The 21,691-nt window shown below is 49.2% G+C and overlaps 2 protein-coding genes across 2 annotated transcripts; both read right to left on the bottom strand.

The window, feature by feature from the left end:
• Positions 1–7,056: 7,056 nt before the first annotated feature.
• LOC100191837 (Protein NRT1/ PTR FAMILY 5.2) lies at positions 7,057–11,450 on the bottom strand. Its single transcript, NM_001137261.1, has 3 exons — positions 11,226–11,450; positions 10,836–11,053; positions 7,057–8,745 (listed from the first exon to the last, which is right to left on the bottom strand). Exons 1-3 carry the CDS (start codon positions 11,368–11,370, stop codon positions 7,318–7,320), a joined length of 1,791 nt encoding a protein of 596 aa, NP_001130733.1. The 5' UTR covers positions 11,371–11,450; the 3' UTR covers positions 7,057–7,317.
• Positions 11,451–16,383: 4,933 nt separating this feature from the next.
• Positions 16,384–20,633, bottom strand: LOC103643479 (MDIS1-interacting receptor like kinase 2). The gene is made up of 2 exons (XM_008666672.3): positions 17,064–20,633; positions 16,384–16,982 (listed from the first exon to the last, which is right to left on the bottom strand). The coding sequence occupies exons 1-2, from the start codon at positions 20,365–20,367 to the stop codon at positions 16,615–16,617; spliced, it is 3,672 nt and encodes a 1,223-aa protein (XP_008664894.1). The 5' UTR covers positions 20,368–20,633; the 3' UTR covers positions 16,384–16,614.
• Positions 20,634–21,691: the final 1,058 nt, after the last annotated feature.

Genomic DNA, 21,691 nt, shown 5'->3' on the forward strand with positions numbered 1-21,691 from the left:
ATCTGGAAAAGATTTTATCCCATCCTAATAGGTCTAACTGATCTCAAAAGATTATATCTTATCTTTATGGATCCATCTTATCCTAATAAGCATACTTATCCACCCTAGTTTAAACAACCATGATCTAATGCAAAGTAATTAGATATTATCTAGTCTAATATAGTCATACCAATCTAATCTAAATCCCATCCAATCTAATATGGTCTAATCTAAAGTGAGTTACTTAACGGACTAGTTAATACTAGTGAAATGGATTAGACCCCGCTGGCCATGTTTTAACTTAAATTAATACATCAAACCAAACCACCCATGAACAAATAACTTACCAGCATATTCATGGTGACCATCCCTCCCATCCTAGATGTTGCCATAATACACTTATCTTATGCCACCAGCCTGTTAACCATCTTATCCTAACTACATGTCCCTAATTTGGATAACAACTTCAAGAACGAAGATCGAAGATGATCAACCTCATTAAGAAAGGATAAACACCAACTCAAGTCTTCAAGGATCAAGCGGGATCACCAGATGAGTCAAAAGCCACAATCTAGGATGGAGTCTTTTCTTACCCTACACTTTCTTAACCAAACCTATCTATGGTCTAAAGACATCTTTTATCCTACGTAATAAAATGACTATACATATAGATACCCATGCTCTCCTAATCACTCGCTAATAAAAAAAATAGAGGCTTTTGATTTTTGAAATAATTAGAAACTGAAAGCTAAACTGCAAACCACTCTTCTGATATCCCTTTTCTTACAAATCTCGAGGACGAGATTATCTTTAAGGGGGGTAGGATTTGTAATACCCAATTTGTAATAGATAATAAAAGAGGAGGAAAGTTATTTTTTTATGTTTTATGTGTATGTTGAATCTACCTATCATCACATGTGACTGATCATGTTCAAAAATGAGTAGAACATTACTAAGACACAAATAAACCATTGCATCATATTGGAGTTTTGTTTGTGCATTTAATCCAATAATAATAAAATGAATAAAAATATAAATAATGAGGTGAGGTTGACCTTTTACCTAAGGTTTTGTAGTAATGCATTTTATTGGCAACATAAATTAGACCTCCGATTTTAAATGAAGACATAAAATGAGAAAAAGGAGAAAAGGGATTCTAATGCAACCATTTATCTCTTCCATAAGGGAATGACAAGGAAAATAAATAATAATATGGAAAACAGTAGAGATTATATTCACATCATTACTAATTTTGTAACTCGCAAATCTAAAATTCAAAAGGGAGAATTTGAAATCAGTTTGAGTACTTGAATTTGAAAACAAAACAGAAAATTTATAAAAGAAAAGAGAAAGGGCTCCTATACCTACCTGGGCCGATTCCCTTCCCTGTCGGCCCAAATGGGGATTTCATCCGCGCGGCCCATTTCTCTTTCCCTCCCCTTTTCTCATACAGAGCCGCTCGCGTGCGGGGCCCATATGTCGGTCCCTCCTCGGCTGCGCGCGCGTGTATACCACTGTCACGTGGGGCTCTGTTGTCAGATCGAGTTCTTCAGGCGCGCTCGCATTGGCTCGCTGTCGCGCGGACCCTACCAACCAGCCAAAACACTACCAGGCGTGTCTCCGCCGCGTGGGCCCGATGGGTCGGTCCTATCTTCTAGCTCGCGGCGGATATGGAAGCTTGACACCGGATGTTCGCCGCACTCCTCGCGCTCTAAGCCCAAGCTTCCTGGTCACTACCCTCGCCCACCTGGCGCACGCGCCACATCCCACCACCATTTTGGCCCTGGTCCGCTGTTGCCTCCTCTCCCTACGGCGTTAACAGACCGCGCGTACTACCCGTATCTGCCGCCGCTTCTTCGGGGATTCGTTGCAACGGCGCGCGATAAAGCACCTCGAACTCGTTCTTCGCCCATATAAAACCCGGCCGCCGCCACCCATAGCCCTGTGCCTCCGTGAGTAATCCGCCTCATTAGAACTCACCGCCTTCACTGTCTGTGTGGTGGAATCGCCGCTGTGCATGTCCAAGTCACCATCACCATCGACCCGCGGCATCGTTACCGTTGCGGCCTCGGATCTGGGCCAGAGCGCTTCGGGGAGATACACTGATGGTGCACGGGGACATTCCAGGCGCGATTGGGGACCAACGGTGCCGCAATTTCTCGCCGTGGGTCCAACGCCGCCACGGACCCGCCCTGCTCCGTGGGCAGAAGCATTAGCGCTGGCAATAGAGGTAAGAACTCATCTAGGTAGTTCATGCTTCCCTACTTCTTGTTTAGCACCGGTTGAATTCGCGTTTGGGACACCTGGGTGCTGGCTCGCGTTGCTCCGGTGGCCTCGCCGTCGTGCGGTGCTTGCTGTTTGCCGTGACCCAGCGCGGAGGTAGGAGACGCGCCCTGGGCCGTTGGATCGGGCGTGTTCGGACAGGATTAGAAGTAGCCGTACCCTTTCGCTTGGACGAGTATCGATCGTCGATTTGATATCGTGCGGGTGAGATGAGATAGGACTATAATTAAATCGGGGCCTTTGGTCTCCGATCCTGTGGATCTGGGCAAGTTTTAATCGGGGCCGTTGATGGATCATCCTGTGGCCCTCACTGCATACCAGTTCGGGTTGACCGGATTTAATCTGGGACGTCCGTTTCTAATCTGACGGCCCATATCAATACATACCCCTTCGCCCTAGCACTTTAGCATAAGAAACCCTAGGCTTTATAGAAATAGAACCCGCCATCCTTCGCGGCTATTCACTGTGTCTTGGGACTTTTTGCACTGTGGGCCCTGTCTTTATTAGAAATTGAGGCACGGCCCAGACTGATTATAAAACAGAGAAAATCATTTAGAAATTGATTTTTAATACAAAACTAATTCGAGGAACTTGCATAAATCATATTTAATTCATACTAAGTCCAAATTAATCCATTCCAATTTCTAAAATTTTGTAATTTTATTGTCTATCACTTAGAGTCTCTGTTTTATCATAAAAATAGTTAGAAAATCAATTTCCCATTTAATCCCATTTCAAGCACATAACACCCTAGGAAATTCATAACTCCTCCGTTTTAACTCCGAATTGATCCGTTCAAGTTGCGTTAGTCTCGTAGCAACGCGTAGATCATTATTATGTAGTATGTTCTTATGTTTGGTGTGATGTTAATTTTGCCTATACCATGTCTGTTTGTATTGCTACGACTAGCAGTGAGGTTACGAGGATCTGAAGTTCATCCTGTCACCTGGAATCTCAAGTGCCAGGCAAGTTGTGCCCTTGATCACTTCTTTTTACCTACTCATGTTCTGATTAATCATAATGATCTGCATAGGTTAATTTTGATGGGACCCAATAGGTTACCCTAGTTTGTCTATCTTTATACCTTGTTTACCACTGAACTTTTTGGGTAGTACTTGCTAGTGCTTTATGTGGTTTTGGGTATGAAGATACATTATTCATGATCACACTTTTATTATCTATGTTCATGATAAGATCATTATGTTAATTGGAACATGGAGAACCACCCGGGAAAACAGTGCTACCACAAGGGTTTAATGGGACGCCCTTGGCCGATTAATTAGGAAAGCTAGTGGAAGACTACCTTACCTGAAAGGGGCAAGGGCAGTAGGGGAGTGGTCAGTGTAGGGAGGCCCTCGGGAGGATTTTGCTGTGATGGCGGTCCTGCAAGGGATTCCTGGGGAGGCCCTCGGGAGGATTTCGCTGTGATGGCGGTCCTGCAAGGGATTCCTGGGGAGGCCCTCGGGAGGATTTTGCTGTGATGGCGGTCCTGCAAGGGATTCCTGCATTGGAGCTTCCTATAAACTGTAGCGGGTTTTCTGAAGCTAGTGGAACTTTGTAAAGGCCTCGTAGTGTTACCCTGCCTCGCCTCCTCGGTAGAGGTGTATGGGAAGTCGCGATCCCTTGGCAAATGGGTAACATGACTTGTGGGTAAAGATGCGCAACCTCTGCAGAGTGTAAAACTGGTATACTAGCCGTGCTCACGGTCATGAGCAGCTCGGACACTCACATGATTAAATTATGGAACTTAAACTCAATTTGTCATATGCATTGCATCGCAGGTGAAGTTGCTACTTTTTGTTCTACTATTTAATTGGGTTGGTATTTACTTATACTTAGTAACTGCTAATAAAATTTTGACCAACTTTAAAAGCAATGCTCAGCTCTAACCATCTTCTTTGGTAAGCCTTACACTTCACGTGAGCTCCCACCTTTGGCGAGTTCATGCACATTATTCCCCACAACTTGTTGAGCGATGAACGTATGTGAGCTCACTCTTGCTGTCTCACATACACCACAGGTCAAGACCAGGTACTGCAGGATGATGCTCATGGAAGATGCTGCGATGAGTTCGTGAGTGGTCTAGGTCGTCGTCTCCCAGTCAACTTTGGGTTGCTGGACCGTTGTCTCCTTATAATGTAATTATTTATTTTGTATAGAACTCCTGTTATATATAAAGATGTGACATTCGATCCTGTGCCACTTTACATCATATGTGTGAGACTTGGTCCCAGCATACCTGGTGTTTATGTTAGCGCCCGGGTTTTGGACCCCTAAAATCCGGGTGTTACACCCATTGTACACCTGGATCCTCTCCTTATGCCTATAAAAGGAAGGACCAGGGCCCTCTTAGAGATGGTCGGCCGCGCGGGGACGAGGATGAGACGGGCGCTCGCGTGAGGCCGCTCGCTCCTTCCCCCGTGTGGACGCTTGTAACCCCCTACTGCAAGCGCACCCGACCTGGACGCGGGACGAACACGAAGGCCGCAGGATTTCCACCTCTCTCACGCCCATCTCCGGCCACCTCGCTTTCCCCCCTTCGCGCTCGGCCTCGCGTCGACCCATCTGGGCTGGGGCACGCGGCGACACTTCACTCGTCGGCTCGGGGACCCCCCGGTCTCGAAACGCCGACACCTGGATCACTATTCTTGTTAAAACATAGGTGTTGCTTCTCTGCTTCTTCTGTGATGAATTCATGATTATGCTCCAAATTCACCAAAATAATCTTTGCAGCTACCACATTTTTTTATCATCATCATATATTTTTCTTAGTTTTATTCTAGCCTTGCATTAAGTCAACCTAGATGTATCATTTGTCTGAGGTCCACATTTTCCTTCACGCGAACAATTTATCCACTTACTGTATGTTTTCTCTCTGTATTTCTTTAAGGGAAAACCAACTTCATAGGCATATATTTTATAAAATTTATATGCATCATCAATATCCTTGAACGTCATCCCTACTGTTGGAACTATACTTGGATCAATGGACTTTGGCTGCAATTGTTTAACAATCTTTCAACAATTATGTACATAAATTTATATCGGAACACCTAACAATTCCACAATCGGGGGACATTGCATTATGGTATGCATCGCTGGAATTAGATGCATGGGACAAACCAAGAAATTTAGAGCTTACATGGGACTGCGGTAACTAGGGCGTATTCATCTCCCGGGAACTAATATTTGACATCGGAGGTCAAATCGGATTTTGTCCTTCATCCCCATCCCTAACCTCGTCGCATCTAGACCCCCTCAGAATCACCAGCGGTGTATCCATCAATGTTCTAGTGCAGCTAGTCGTGGTGTCTTGAAGAATTATACCGCCATCACCTTCGATCGCCGGTGATATACCTGAGTCGGCCATAACCCGACCAACGACGCCCACTACCAGTTTCCCTATGGTGTGGGTATGCAGACAATGGTGGCTACTCTAGGGAACGTGTAACCAACCGACTTTTTTTTGCACCTATCCTTTTTGGGGCGTGTGGCCAATAAGGGTTTCAATCAACCACTGTACATATCTCCCTCAGGTCCCACTCATTCATATTCATTCTATGTGTTATACAATTACTATATACTCCCTCCGTCTCAGGATATAAGGCGTAACCACTTTTTATTCTTGACCTACAATATAAGACGTGCTCTCTCTATGCATACGTATATCGATACAGTGGTATAGAGACAATTAAATGCATTTCTTGGTCTTTGAACCAGAGGTGGTTACGCCTTATATACTGGGACGGAGGGAGTAGTATTTATGCACCAATATGCAACATGTTAAGCTTTTACCCCATCATTTGTTTCTAAACCTACAGGTTCCTGTCCTAATCCAGTTCCATAATCTACGCGCCCCTGTCATTTTTTATGTAACTGCACTCTTAACGGACACCACATCTGCATGCGAAAACTAATCCCTACAATCACGACCACTTCCTTTTTTTTACGCCCCTTCCGTTTTGACCTAGGTTGGACCCATGCACGCGCATCATGACGTCGTCTAGACCTATGTAGTCATGCCATGGCGCCGTACAACCCGCATGTGGTTGGCTTCGCCTACTTGCGTACCATTCGTTCGCCTACAAACATCTGGGTGGGGAATAGACCGACCCGGGCTTCCTATACCATCTGGAGCCTAGGGCTTCCAATATAATATATATATATAATACATACATTTAAGTATTATATTAATCTATTAAAATGTTAAAACGACTAATGTTTTAGGATGTAGGGAGTATTATTCATCCGAATATGAACGGGAAAAGTGGGATAAAAACTATATTTTTTAGGCGGAGGGAGTAAGATATATAGTTAAGCAAGAAATACTTTTTTTTTAAAAAAAACGTCAACATTTTGAGAGAAGGTACGGTGTCCGATACTAGGTTTTGGCGGCTACTCTTGGAGTCAAAGATGACGAACCCTTCCAATCCGTACTGTACTATCACGTTTGATGAACTACTGCAACAGTAAGAGAGTGATGTTGACTTCGCATCCCGTACCGTAGTGAAAGCACAATTTTTGGAGCCACGAAACCAGAGAGTATTAGAGGGGTTAAAATCCAATTCTTATTCAAAATTAAATATAATAAGAGAATTTTAGCTCCTGCAATCCTCTCCGATATTTTAGCTCCTAAACTAGCGCTATTAGTAGATCCCATGGAAACCCGCGCACATCAGGCTCGTGTGGAATTAGATACGATGCTGAAATACAACACGGCAATGTGTGCGAATTCCCCCAACTTGTTTGGAAAATAGCCGCATGCGTAGCTCTCAGATGTCACAATAAGGATCTCAATAATTGGATAAGGGCTTTGGCATTTGGCAACGACACTTCTACATGTGCACTGCTTCAATTTTTGAATGCTAGCGATCGTCACGATGAAACTACTGTATTTTTGAATGCCAGTCACTGCATGCTACAGATGCACCATGCGAATCTGTCTGAAGAACGTACTTGCTCCGCTAGCTGCATGCGTGGTGAGTTCAGTTGATGGTCACAATCACGTACGTACTACGTACTACGAGCTAAAAACCGTGCATGTGGAAGCACTTGTTACGGCGCCACCACCGGCTCCGAGTGCACTCTCGCCGTGACGCCGATGGCCTCCGCCCTGTACGAGTACCCGCGGCTCAGCGCCACGAAGGCGCCCAGGTTGGCCGCAGCCAGCACGGCGAGGAACGCGTAGTACCAGTCGAGGTGCGACGCGTTGAGGTCGTCGGTCACCCACGGCGTCCCGCGCCGGGCCGTCACCCGCTCCACGGCGGCGAGGATGGCGCTGCTCAACATGCTGCCGACGCCGTACGCCGTCAGGGACATGGCCGTGCCGAGGCTCTTCATGCTCTCGGGTGCCTGGTCGTAGAAGAACTCTATCTGCCCCACCACCAGGAACGCGTCGGCGGCGCCCATCAGCACGAACTGCGGGAGCAGGACGAAGATGGTCAGCGGCAGCTCGCCGCCTGCCGTGGCGCCGTGGCTCCTGCTCGCGAAGCTCAGCCTCCGGCTCTCCACCGCCGCCGTCGCCGCCATCGTCGCCACCTGGAGGACCAGCCCGGCGCCGATGCGCTGCAGCAGCGTGATCCCGCGCGGGTTCTCGGTGCGCCTTCGGACGGCGGGGACGAGGGCCCGGTCGTAGACCGCCACGCAGACGAGCATCGTCAGCGTCACCACCGCGCCGAGGCTGGCGGGAGGCACCCGGAACGAGCCGCGCCCGACGCGGCGGTCCAGCGTCACGCCCTGCTTCACGAACAGCGTGCCCACCTGCGCCATCACCGCGCACGGCACGAACATGGTGGCGAGCAGCGGCACCAGCCTCGCGATCTGCTTCGTCTCCTCCACCTCAGTCACCGTGCACAGCGTCCACCCGCCGGAGACCTCCTCCTCCCCCGCCACCTTCACCGCTGCCCTGTTCAGGAACCCCATGGAGCTCGTCGGGTTCACGCGAAACCTCTTCCTGCTGGCGTAGTGATCGGGCTCCAGCTCGTGCAGCTCGCTCAGGTCCCCAGGAACCGCGACGCGGCACTTCCGAAGAGCCGCGCAGACCACCCTGCCCATTTTCGTGACCGGGCTGCCCTGCGGTAGCTTGTGCCGGTACAGCGGCGTGCCGGCGAGGAAGACGGCGACCGAGGCCGCGAGCGCCAGCGTGGGCACGCCGTACCCCCACGACCAGCTCACGTTGTCCTGGAGGTACACCAGCACGGTGGTGGAGAAGAGGATGCCCGTGAACACGGTGAACATCCACCAGTTGAAGAAGGAGAGCTTCCGCAGCCGCTCTGCCGGGTGGAATTCGTCGAACTGGTCGGCGCCGATGGTCGAGATGTTGGGCTTCGTGCCACCGTGTCCCAGCGCGATGGTGTACAGCCCCCCGAAGTAGACGCCCAGCTGCAGCGCCGACGCGCGCGGGCAGGTGGCGCCGGCGCCGGGGTCGCAGGGAGGCGGCTTCAGTGCCGGCACGGAGACCGCCAGCGTCAGCAGCAGCATTCCCTGCGTTTGATTCGGCAGCATTTCAGACGCCAGCTGCTGCGTTTTCGTGGCCAGCCCATTTTGCAAATGGCCCGCAAATCACTCATGACAGCTTATAAAGCGGATCAGAAACGACGAACGGGTGGCATTGCGGCCCAGCTTCTATGTAATGGGCTTGGCTTACGTTTAGGTTAGTCAGCTTTGTCAAAAGACTTGCTTGGGCCATTGTTTGTGTGATTCTAACTATTTATTGGGCCCATGTTGAATGCGCCCAACTACAGCTATACGGTAGCTCTCTGAATGACCCTAAAAAAGAGTATATCTCCATATTTAGGTCCGGACAGCTCAAGCTCCAGCAAATTTAATAGAGTTAGTGGAGCAGATCATTAGGTGCTCCAGAAAATCATGGAGTTGAAGTTGTAAGCCTTTAAAATACATTTAGATAAGTCATTTTGTTTACTATTTAGATTAAAAATATTTTTAAAACTATTTAAATTGATATTATAAACTATAGCTCCATACTGGAGTTGTAACCTCGAGCCATCCCAAACATCCCCTTACTGTTAATATAAGCTCATAAACATCTATTAGGCCATGTTTGTTTCGTTTCTAAATTATATAAGTTGGATTATGGTAGAAGTGTAGGAGGGTAAAATATTACTTTGTGACTACAAATAATCTATTTATTGAAATGCATGTTCGATTAGCTTTAATCCGTACAAGCTTCTACTACTATAATATTTTTGTCTCTTTAGATTGCAACTACCACAATCAAACAACCGGCTTAAATGTTTTTATTGGACGGTGGGAGTATTTGACACAACTTACTTCTAAAAGTTGTTATCATTGATCTTAGCCTTCAGTATCTCCAACAGATTACGCAAAAATGCCTCTCGCACCACACTGTAGCGCAACGTATCTGTCTCCAACAGGCAATGCATGCATTCGCAAGACGCAAAATGCCCATCAGGAGAAAGGTTATGCAAATTTGGACGGCTCTCTCCTCTCATGCATAAATTTGCCTATATATCATCTATTGAAGAAATAAAATTTTGCATGTCACACACATGCACTGTTCATTATATAAATAGCTAAATTTCTCTCCAAAAATATATTTCCTTATTGTGTTGGATGACATGGACTTAATTTTAGTCCCCTCACATCAGATAGTTAAATACTAGTTAAGTATTAAATATAGTCTAATTATATAGATGCATACTAAATAATAAGACAAACCTATTAAAAACAAAGGCATCTGATGCACATCTTTCTAGAAAATGGAAGGCATCTGATGCTCTGTCTTGTTAACATGTATTTTTTCGCCCGGAAAGTAGTTCCTCGTCAGTGGGTGGAGAAAGTAGTTCCTCATCAGTGGTTGGAATGGTGTCCAAATAAAAGTAAGAGCCATTCAACATGTAAGGCTACACTACTGGAGAATGGGCTTCGGGTCAACAACATTTGTTCGGGTTGTTTTAAAACCGGTACTGATACTAGAGAATTATGCTTCTGTCCAACAACATTTGTTCCGATTTATAAAAACCAGTATTGATTCAAAGCTTCATTATCGATTTAAAACGTATAGCGCGTCAAGAGGATATTAGGGGTTTTATTTTAGTACTGATTGGTGACCGCAACCGGTACTAAATTCCTCTGCACGAACTCCATAATTATATTTAGTAACAGTTTCCGTCAAACAACAGGCACTAAATATCTTAGGACCATTTTACTGTCTTTGAACCGGTACTAAAAAGTTAAATATTAGTACTGGTTGTTGGCTTAAACCGGTATTAATATCCTCTTGACATGCTAGACGTTTTAATACTAAAGCTTTGAATCAATACATGATTTTATAAACATTGTTAGGCGGAAAGCCCATTCTCCAATATCAATACCGGTTTTAAAAACAACTAAGATAAACGTAAGCCCCATTCTCTAGTATCAATTCCGGTTTTAAAATAACCGGAACAAATGTTGTTGACCGGAAGCCCTATTCTCCAGTAATGTCGCAAACGTTTTTTTAATGAAATGGGAATTAAAAAAAATGAACCAACTTAATAACTAGTTTGGCAGAACAGAAGGGTTAATTAGCGATAACCTACATCCATCCGTACCATTAGGTAGACGGCAGAGCCGGCGACGAAGGTCCAGTAGCGGCCAAGGTAGGCGTCGGCGACGAAGGCCCCGAGGAGCGGCGTGAGGAAGACGGTGCCCGACCAGTTGGTGACGTTGTTGGCGGCCTGGACGGTGCCCTGGTGCAGCCGCTCCGTCAGGTACACCACCAGGTTCGCCGCCACGCCGTAGTACGCCATTCGCTCGAAGAGCTCGTACACTGCAATGCATGCACGCGTGGTGGTGCGCGCGTAGCATAATAGAGATCCATGGTCGTCCGTTGGCATGCAGCATGCGAAGCAAATTAAATCCCGGCGAAACATTGCCGCCGGCCGGAAACTACACTGAATCTCTCTCTGATGACGAGAATGTACTGTGTACACAGTACGTACCGACGATGAAGGTGCAGGCGGTCCAGCCGCCGCGCTTGGAGCGGAGGACGGGGTTGCCGTGGAGGTCGACGGAGCCGTCCTTGGTGTACTCCCCTCTGCCTCCCTCGCCGGCGTCCTCCATGGCCACACGCAGCTGCTGACTCATGGCCAGAGGCCACTGGTTGCGAGAGCCCAGGGCGAGCTGGGCCCCCGATGCAATGGCGAGTCGGCAGTCCTACTGCTGCACACTGCACCCGCTGGCCGCTGCTGTGGTGTTGCGCGGCTCATATAGCGAGCGATAGAGCCCTTCTGATGAGTGCATTAAATTGTGTAGCTACCTACGCATGCCCCTCCTACCGCTCGGCTCCCCCCTGCATGTTTGCATTGAACACGTTCACTGTGCTCTGCGATTTGCGCCGGCATTTACTACGATGACCTCGCTCCCTCCACAACGACGACAACGTAGAAGCGTGCCCCGACAAGGTACGGTAGTCGAGTAATGATGTGAAGCACTACAGGGGACCCGGCACAGTGTTTGAACAAAGGCACGGACGAGAAGAGCAGTAGAGCACCCATCTCAAGTGCTGGCAACGGAAATTCCCTTTTCTGTGTGGGGAGAAAAAAAATCACCCATCATGCCCCATGAATGTCTAAGGGAAAGCCTTTTCTTTCATTCTCGTCCTGCAGGAAATTTATCTCCGTGACAATCCGTCTTTATTAGAAAATACAATATTTATAGGCAATTTCAAATCGATTACATAAAATTAATATAAATTTAACAAACAATTAAAAGGGGCATCTATTATAGAGTTTAGTTTGTTATTTTTATAATAGGCTCTTTATTGAGTTTTTAGTATAATTTTAAATGTCAGTGGACTTGCGCAAGGTCGCGTCGACATTGCCGCACTGCAAGGTCTCGTCGACGGAGCTGCCCCTCCACACATGTTCCACTTCGTCGGTGAGGATTGTCCTCTCCCTCTCTCAGTCCCCTCCTTCGATCCCTCTCTAGCAAATCTCTCTTAAATGTCTTATTTCGATTTCTTGAATGCATTTTGTGAACGTATCGGCCGATAAATACTTAGTGAACAAATTGGCTAGATTGTCACATGACTTAATTTGCAGAATACCCACCTCACCACGCTTCTGGAGTTCGTGAGGATACAAGAACTTGGGAGATCTATGCTTAGTCATATTGTTCTTAACATTGCCTGTTTGCATTTGTGCAAGACATGTTGCATTATCTTTGAAGATAACTATGGGGGTTGGGGTGGTAATAAAACTGCATGTATTCTGGATATGGGTAGTCATATGTCGTAACCAAATGTATCCACACATAGCTTTATATAGTGAAATTATCTCTTAGTGGTTGATAGATGTTTCTACTAAGGCCTACTTACATGAGTACCATGATATGATTGCATCATCATAGAGAAATACAAATGAGTTTGAGATCATACATGATGGGGACTTGATAGATATCCAGCATCTACAAAAAAAATTCATGATTCTTTAGGAAAACAAGATAAGATCTAAAGTGCCTTTGAGGTATCTTAGTAGGCAAAATTATCTGTGGTACACTGACTGATGGAAAACGTGAGACGAGGGCACGAGAATGTACACTAGTAAGGTTCGGTTAGGGGACTTCAACATATATGTTCTTTTCCCACCAATCTTAGTTGGGATCTAGCACAGTTGTCGGATGAAGGTGCAGGACGAGATTTCCGCAGAGATCGACGGAGCCATCCTTGGTGTACTCCCCTCCGCCTCCCTCGCCGGCGTTCTCCATGGCCGCACACAGCTGCTGGCTCAAGGCCAGAGGCCAGTGGCCAGAGCCCAAGGATAGCTGGGTCGATGCAATGGCGAGCTAGTCCGGCAGTCCTGCTGCTGCACTGCAAAAGCTGTCGTGCGGCTCTTGGTAGAGTCCTTCTGATGTGTGTATTAAATTGTGTAGCTACGCGTGTCCTCCTACGGCTCTACTCCGCCACCCCAAGTATGTTTACATTCAACACGTTCAATGTGCTCTGCGATTTGCATCGACGTTTACCACGATGCCCTCACTTCACAACAACGACGAGCAGCGAGGACACATAGAAGTGTGTCGGGTAGTCAAGTAATGATGTGCACCAGATCATGGTACCTGATACCGTGTTTGAATTTGAACAAATTAAAGGCACAAACGAAGAGGACCCATCTCAAGTGCTGACCAGTGGGATTGCAGGCTTGCGAGTGTATTGCTACTTGTATTGCTGAACAAATCAGGACTAGGCCTAAGTGCGCAGGCTGCTGGATTGAAGGCACAAACGATGAACCTATTTGTTACAGTTTTGTTAAGATTTTGTACTTTACCTTTTAGATATCCTAAGACTATCTACAACGGTTTCACCTAAAATTTGCCCTATATATCTCACTTTTATGCCATGCCATCCAGATTTCACCCCCTACTTTTTGTCCATCCAGTAGCGATTACCTCTAAATTCTCTCTCTATACCCCACTACAACCATAAAATGTCATTTTCCATATCTCTTCATCATCTAATACCAATTTTTTCCCACTAGCAAACATTGTTGTGCACGCAAATCAAGAGTAGTGGCCTGCTCCGGCAACACCACATCTGGCTTGCTCTCGTGTGTCCTCTTGTGCTGCATGCAAGCAGGAGAGCATATAGTGCCAGTAGCTGTAGAGGACCCCTAAATGTGTACAATGGTAGGGGAGGGAAAGCCCTCGAGAGGCATTGAAGAGAGCCTAAAGTCAAACAATTCCTATAAGCCAAACTCTTAAAAGTTTATCCTAGAGCTTCCTATTGTGCGTGTTCGGGGCTCCGGACGGTGTGTACGCTGGGCGCAAGATTTATACTAGTTCGGGCAAAACATTCCTACTTCCAGTCATCGGTGGCTTGCGCTACCGGTACCATTGATGATCAAAGCTCGTAGTAGGGGTTACAAGCGGGCGAGAGAGGGAGGAGTGGCTCTCAAGTCTCTTATCCGTGGTGGAGGTGGTTACAAGGTGGAGTACTAGCTAAGTCTTGGCTTGAAAGCGGGGCTCCGGCCTCCGGGTTCTCCTCCTGTTCGTCTTTCCTTCTAGGCGTCGTCTCGTTTGGGATCCTTGCGCACGTCGTCCATCCGAGCGAACGCCACCTCACGAGATCCAAGAGAGAGAGAGAGAGAGCCCCATGTCCGCGTGCCGACTTCCTCCTTTTAAAGGCCAAAATTGGGGGGTCAGTCAGCGGTGGCTTCCTTAGGAAGGAGCCAATGGGTGACGGTAAAACTAGGTGTTCTACCATGGGGTAAAGCCACACATGCTTGCGGTTACCTGCATGTCTCGTATTCTTTATTGCGGATGGTGCAGCCAACGTGGGGCCCGAACGCCATCATTCGTGTTAGGTCAACCCCTTGCCTTCGAAGCCTGGGGCTCGGAGCGGTTCGCCGTGTTGTGCCCTGCCAGCAGCCTGCACACTTAGGCCTAGTCCTGATTGCTCATGAGTGTGCCACTGGCCGGGGGACACGAGGACCATAAATGTTGCACAGTCCGAGGGGCTCATAGGCCATGAGTGCTCTGCGACTTGAGGGGTTTGTAGGTCATGAGTGGGAGGTGGACCGACGCCTCCGTTGTGGCTCGATGCCAGACACTGATAATGCGGCCGGTCATTTATGACAGGTCGGTCTTGGGCTAGACACGAGATCCACTCGAGTGGTTTCCTTTCGGCATGCCTAGTTCCCCTTGTTCGGTTCTGCCACGGCCAACCCCGGGTTCGATGCCGTGGGGTTTGTCTTAGGGCGGATTCTTCTAGGATAGACGTTACCTATCTCCTCCGACTGACCAGCGGGCCCTAGTTGCCAGAGGCCTTTCCCTAGTGGGCTTGTTGACTGATGGGCCCCAAGGATCGCGGATCGTATCTCCAACAGTAGCCCCCAAGCCCTCGAGGTGAGAATATTTCCCCAATGGGGCTTTCCCAGTGTCGGACGTTGTCTTGTTCCTTTTTCTCGTTCGCATCTAATGTGAGGCTCGAGAGGCCTGCTACTGGCTTCCGGCATCCAGTCGGGCGCCATAAGTAGAGGGTCCTTCTGCACTTACCCCCAACGGACTTCAGCCACCGCTTCCTTGCTTCCCAAAAACATCATTTTGCCAGGAGGGTAAGGTTGTCTAAAGCCCTTTGGGATCCTCTCAGCCGACTATGGATCACGACAAGTGTCCCGCGCCAGAGTTTCCTGCCTACCTTTTGACTAAAATTCATTTGAAGTTGTCTTAGCATGTATCTAGTTTACTTAGCCATGGTTTAGACAAGTTTTTAATGCGTTTAAGCAATTGAAACTACTTCTTTCAGTTTTAATAACTTTTAAGTAATTTTTTTAACAATACTATAATGCATGCATGCTCGTCCTAAGCGTCATCCCATCAAACATAGGGGTGCCACTAGAGCATCCCTCCTACTAATAGTAGTCGCCTATGCGACATACTTAAATAGTCACCTAGCTACCCACCTAGTTTCTAAAGCTTCACGTCCTAGGTCTATCCTTATCGTTCTGATGGTCTAACCAACACTTGGTTTCTAAGCCAATTTTTATTTTAGAAAAGTTGGTATTTATGACGTATTGACTTCTTTGAATCACTCCGATATGGACTGTGGCAGAACTACCTAGATTATTGCAGCTTAAGTGCCTAAGTCCCGATTCAGAGGCAATGACACACTTAAATCAGAATAAACTACAATTCATCGGATCTAGTTCGATAAACCACTTATCCAGATCGAAACCACTTGCTCACTCGAAGGTGAGACATAGAGAAATATAATAATTCATCACACCATAGATTTAAGGAGTGTCAAACTTTATTAGTAACTCCGGTGAGTGGTGGCGCATGGTTTTGGGTGCAGTAGCGAGCTGGGGAGATGTCCGGGGAGCTTCACTAGGGCACGGGGATCACGACACTGCCCTTGGTTGAGACTGTGAGGCGGCAAATTGCTCGGGCCATGGTGGTCGTGCAGCTAGGGATGGTAATGGGTCGAGTCAAGCAAAAACCCGTCCACGATTACCCGTGCAGACTACCGAAACCCGTCCCACGATCACATCCGCGGTTGCAAACCCGCACCCGAACTCATTGGGTTTTGCATGGGTTGTTACACTTCGCCCGTCCCGCAAGGGGTGCAAGAGCATGCACGTGTACTTGGTGGAAGAGGAAACCTTCACATATAAACTAGTCTCACTCCATTTGAGATAGCTATGTGGAATATTAGTTCCACAATTCCCTTGTCATACATGTCTTTTGTGTTTTTTAGCATTTAATTGAATTTCTTAATTGGGTGTAGCCCATAAATCTAACAGTTACACTGCAATTTCAACAAATAAATAATAGTATGGTCACTGTAGCCAGCAGCACTTGTTGATCTTGTAACCTTTGCGCAGCAGGCAAACATCACTTCTGGTAGTCCGTTAGCTTGCTTACCGTGATCTGTCTGAACGGTTCCGAAAGATAAGCCTGAGTACGGGCCGATATCTCCTGAGCGACTGACCGCATGGACGGCCGCGACTCAGGGTTTGCCCGTGCGCAAGCGAGCGCGATTCGCACCACGAACACGATTTCCTCCGCAAGGTCACCCGTCGGAGGTTCCAGCCGCTGGTCCAGTATGTCCTGGAGCAACAGGTCTTCTTCTCCGGAAGAGGAGATCGCCGGCAGCGAGGTCAAGAGGTCGCCGGGATGCTTCCCCATCATCACCTCCAGGGCGACCACTCCGAAGCTGTACACGTCGCATTTCTCTGTGACGTTCATCGTGTACGCCAACTCTGCAAGAGTAAAACCATTCAGATCATCATCAGATCAGGTGTTACACGAATGGTAGGTGGTATAACCAGATGCGAGATTACCTGGAGCCATATAGCCATAGGATCCTGCTAAAGAAGTCCAGTTTGTGGAAGCGGAGCCGAGCAGCTTGGCCGTGCCGAAATCAGACAGCCGCGGCTCGAACTCGGACTCGAGCAGGACGTTGTTGACGGTGATGTCACGGTGGACGATGGGCTGGCTGCAGTCGTGGTGCAGGTAGGCCAGGGCGTGAGCGACCCCCTGGACCACCTTCACCCTGGTGCCCCAGCCCAGCTTCCCCCTGCCCTCCTCCCCGTACAGCGTCTTCCCCAGGCTGCCCCTCTCCAGGTACTCGTACACCAGGTACATGTAGCCTCCGCTGGTGCAGCAGAAGCCGTGGAGCCTGACGATGTTCCGGTGGCGGACCTCCGTCAGCGCCCTGATCTCGTTCTCGAAGCTCTTCCTGCCGGCCTCCGATATCTCTCCCGTCTCGGCCACGTGGAAGCGCTTCACGGCCACGACCTGCCCGCCGGGGAGCTCCGCCCTGTACACGCTCCCGAACCCGCCTTTGCCTATGCAGAAGAACTCGCTGAAGCTGTCCGTGGCGCTCACGATGTCGAGGAACGTGAACTTCGCTTCCTTCTCCCAGATCACGGACTCGTAAGGGTCGCTTGCCTCCAGCACTCTCTGTTCCCTGGGTCTCCTTCTGCATGCGAGGATGACGACGCAGGCGGCAATGCCTGCCAGCAACACTACTGCCCCAGCTACCGAGAGAGCTATTGCAATGGCCGTTCTCTTGTGATGCCCTGACGTGGTGGTGGAGCTGCCGTCGCAGGAAGGAACGCCTTGCACGTCGCCGCAGAGCCCTAGGTTCCCGATGTAAGCCTCAGGCGATGAGCTCTGAAATGCGTCGCCTGACGGTATCTCGCCGGTGAGCTGGTTGTAAGAGAAATCGACAGTCTCCAGGCTCGACATGCGAGAGAAGCTGACTGGGATTGAACCGTTGAGCTCGTTGTGTGACAGATTCAGTTTCTGTAGGTTCGCCAGCTTCACGAGATTCGAAGGGATCGGACCGGACAGCGAGTTGCTGCTCAGATCAAGCAGGGTCTGCAGCTGGAATAGGTCGCCGAGCTCACTTGGTATCTGCCCTGACAGTCTGTTCTTGCTCAGGTCAAGATAGGTTAGCGAGCCAAGATTGTCGATGCCCACTGGTATGGCTCCACTAAGCATGTTCCCTGACAGATCAACTTTCTGCAGTTTGGAATTTCGGCCCAAGCTTGTCGGAATCGGCCCGGAGAAGGAGTTGTGGCTCAGGTTGAGGCTGAACAAGAAGCTGAGATTACCCAGCTCGGGTGGAACGGCTCCTACCAAGTTGTTCGCGGCCAAGCTGAGGTCCTGCAAGCTCGTCATGTTCCCGAACGCCGCCGGGATGGCGCCTGATATGCTGTTGCCATCCATCTTCAGGCGCGTGGTCCTGGTGCATCGTCCCCAGTCATCCGAGAGCCGGCCGGTCAGCTTGTTCCCGGAGATGTCCAGGTAGTCCATGCTGGGGTGGACCCCGAACGCCTCCGAGATGTCGCCGGTGAAGCGGTTCCCCTCCAGCCGCACCCGGTACAGCTCGGAGCAGTTCTTCAAGCACGGCGGCAGCCTGCCGCTGAAGTTATTGTGGTTCGCCGTGAAGTTGTGCAGCGCGAAGCCGTCGCAGAGGCCCTGCGGCAGCTCGCCGGAGAAGCTGTTGTTCGCGAAGCTCACATCGGTCAACGCCAGCCCTGCGCCGAGGTCCGGCGGTACGGTGCCACTCATGTTGTTGTCGAACACTGACAGGTACCGGAGGTTCCTCAGCAACGAGACGGTGGGAGGCAGCTCGCCTTCCAGATTGTTGGTGTTGACGTCCAAGATTTGCAGCGCCGTCATGTTGCCGATCTCCGGCGGCAACTGGCCGGTGAGCTCGTTGAAGAAGAGCTCCAGCCGCGTGAGCTGCTTCAGGTTGCCGAGTGAGTTTGGTATCGATCCCCTAAGTAGGTTCGCCGACAAATCCAGTTGGGTCAGGTTCGCCAACTCGCCGAGCTCTGGCGGGATCTCGCCGGTGAGATTGTTGCTGAAGAGGTATAAGATTAGCAGCTTCGTCGCCTTGCCGAGCTCCGGTGGGATTCTGCCCTGAAGCGAGTTGTTCTGCACTTGGAAAGATATGAGCTCCGGCCAGCTCGTGAATAGCCGCCCTGGGATCTCGCCGGTGAGATTGTTGGATGATATGCCGAACTCCCGCATCTTCTGCATCCCAGCGAACGACGACGGCAAGTTCCCAGAGAGCTGGTTAATTGAGAGGTCCAGGAAATCGAGGTTGCTGAGGCTGCCGAGCTCCGGCGGCAGGGTGGAGACCAGACTGGCGTTCTTCACGTCGAGACGCTGCAGCATCTTGAGCCGGCCAAGAACCGGCGGGAGCGGTCCGCCGAGCGGGTTGCTGCCGAGCTCAAGGACTCTCAGCTGCGACAAGGACCCGAGGAATTCCGGGACGCCGCCAGTAAGGTTGTTGCCGCCAAGGTGCATGTCCCTGAGTCTCGTCAGCCTCGCGAGCGATGCTGGGATCCGGCCGGAGAACGCGTTGGCTGACAGGTTAAGCCACCGCAGGTTCGGCAGCCGCTCCGGCAGCGCGTCCGGGATCGTACCGGAGAAGGCGTTCTGCGACAGGTCGAGGTAGGTGACGTTGCCGCTCCTGAGCACGAACTCCGGGAAGCTGCCGTCGAGGTAGTTGAGGGAGAGCGAGAGGAACTCCACCGTGGGCATCGGTGAGAACGGGACGCTAGTCAGGTAGTTGGACCCCAGGTCGAGCTGGACGATCTTTGGCAGTTCACTCAGCTGGTGCGGGATCACGCCGGCGAGGTTGTTGTTGTAGAGGCGGAGTTCGACGAGGCCCGAGAGGTCGCCGAGCTGCGGCGGGATGGTGCCGTTGAGCCCGTTGCTGCCCAGGTCGAGCGTGGCCAGAGCGCGCAGCTGCGAGAGCGACGCCGGGATGGCGCCGACCAGGTTGTTGTCCTTGAGGTCGAGGGAGGTGAGGCTCGGGAACGCGCCCGGGTCGAACGCGTCCAGGCCACCCGTGAGGCCAAGCCCGCGCAGACGGAGCGACACGACGCGGCCGGCGGCGTCGCATGCGACCCCTCGCCAGGTGGTGCAGATGGAGACCTGGGTGGCGTTCGTCCACGTGGACAGCGCCGCCGGGTTGCCCAAGCTCGACTTCCACGCCAACAGCGCGTCGGCCGGCGACGCTGGCGTCGCAGCATTGGCGGCGAGGGTCGCGAGGGCAAGGATGACGAGGAGTGGGACCTCGAGGTCGAGGATGAGGCTGGCCGGGACGAGTGGTGGCTTCCGCATTGGCCGGGTGGCAGAGCACAACGCGGCGTGTCCGCGTCCGTGCCCGTTCTTGCGGTGAGGCGGGAAGGGCCGGAGGGGCGGTGAGGCGGCGAGCACATGGTGGTGTGGATTGTGGACTCTTTGAGCTCGCGGCGCGCGCGGGTTTGCGGTCAATGCATTGGGTTGACTTGCGACCACATGCGGTGCGCCGGTGCCACGTCTGGGAAGCGGAGTGAACGGGGAAAGGGGCAGCGGCTCACTTGCATTCAATTTGGTCAAGTATAGCGTGCGACGCCAGTTCTCATTCTCGATAAAATCAGCCAAAAGAATGTCTTGTTTCGGGTATTCAACGAGAAAATTGATTATACTATTATAAAAGAATGATACTTTGCCACGTAATGAGCATAAGAATAAGAATATACTAAAAGCTAAATATAGTTGTTTTCTTTCTTGAATTACATATCATCTGTCAGAATTTAAAAATTCCAATGAAAGAGCGACAAGATAAATGATCCCTACAGGCGCCATTGCCATGCAAGACTTTGATGACCTCAAAGTCCACTCACCGCTACGAACTAGGGTGCCGTTTGGTTCACATATTTGTAACGCAATGAGTAACTGATAACGTTAAATCATGTTTGTTTTAGTCTAACCGTAATCAGATATCATATTAAAAATTGATATCAGTCTATTCAAATTTGTTACCGCTAGTAATCGATCGTAAACCGTTACCATTACCGTTTGCGTTACATTTTTTGAACCAAACAGCACCTAGGTCCAGTAAGAGCAGTGGCGCGGACCAAGAAATCATCCAGAGTCTATGTAGAGATAATTTTCATACTATAAACATATAGATTTGTCTAGTTTTATCCACATTTATTTATCTATAGTTTACTATTTAGTGCACGTTTACAAGTTTATTTTAGTATTAATAGAGAAGCCTGGACAAGAGCCTGGGCTTAACTGCACTTAGGTCCACCACTGAGTAAGAGCATCTTCAAAAATATTTAAAACTAGTTTCTAAACTTATTTTTTTTTATTATGGAGGCCGTACTTTCTAAAACTTATTCTCACTAGAATACTTTGTATATAGGATTATAGGTATATTTGGTGCGCCGAGAATAGTAATGGAAACAAATACTTATTCAGATGTTACTTAATTGCGAACAAACATGATATAGAATCTATTATAGAAATTTGTATTCTTGTGTTTAGTATTGACCTTGTAAAGATTTATAGAATATAAACCTCAAGCTTATTATACATCTTCTCTAATGATAGATATAAAATTCGGATACGAATACAAATTCAAATTTCAGATATTTTTTTCACTTTTTTATGCGAA

The sequence above is a fragment of the Zea mays genome, chromosome 1 (assembly GCF_902167145.1).
Source record: "Zea mays cultivar B73 chromosome 1, Zm-B73-REFERENCE-NAM-5.0, whole genome shotgun sequence".
NCBI lineage: Eukaryota > Viridiplantae > Streptophyta > Magnoliopsida > Poales > Poaceae > Zea > Zea mays.

Coding starts and splice junctions, on each gene's coding strand:
- LOC100191837 (NM_001137261.1), bottom strand. CDS start 11,370: ATGAGTCAGCAGCTGCGTGTGGCCATGGAGGACGCCGGCGAGGGAGGC. Junction 11,054..11,225: donor CGCCTGCACCTTCATCGTCG/GTACGTACTGTG, acceptor CATGCATTGCAG/TGTACGAGCTCTTCGAGCGA. Junction 8,746..10,835: donor GCTCTGCCGTCTACCTAATG/GTACGGATGGAT, acceptor AATCAAACGCAG/GGAATGCTGCTGCTGACGCT.
- LOC103643479 (XM_008666672.3), bottom strand. CDS start 20,367: ATGCGGAAGCCACCACTCGTCCCGGCCAGCCTCATCCTCGACCTCGAG. Junction 16,983..17,063: donor CTATGGCTATATGGCTCCAG/GTAATCTCGCAT, acceptor TTACTCTTGCAG/AGTTGGCGTACACGATGAAC.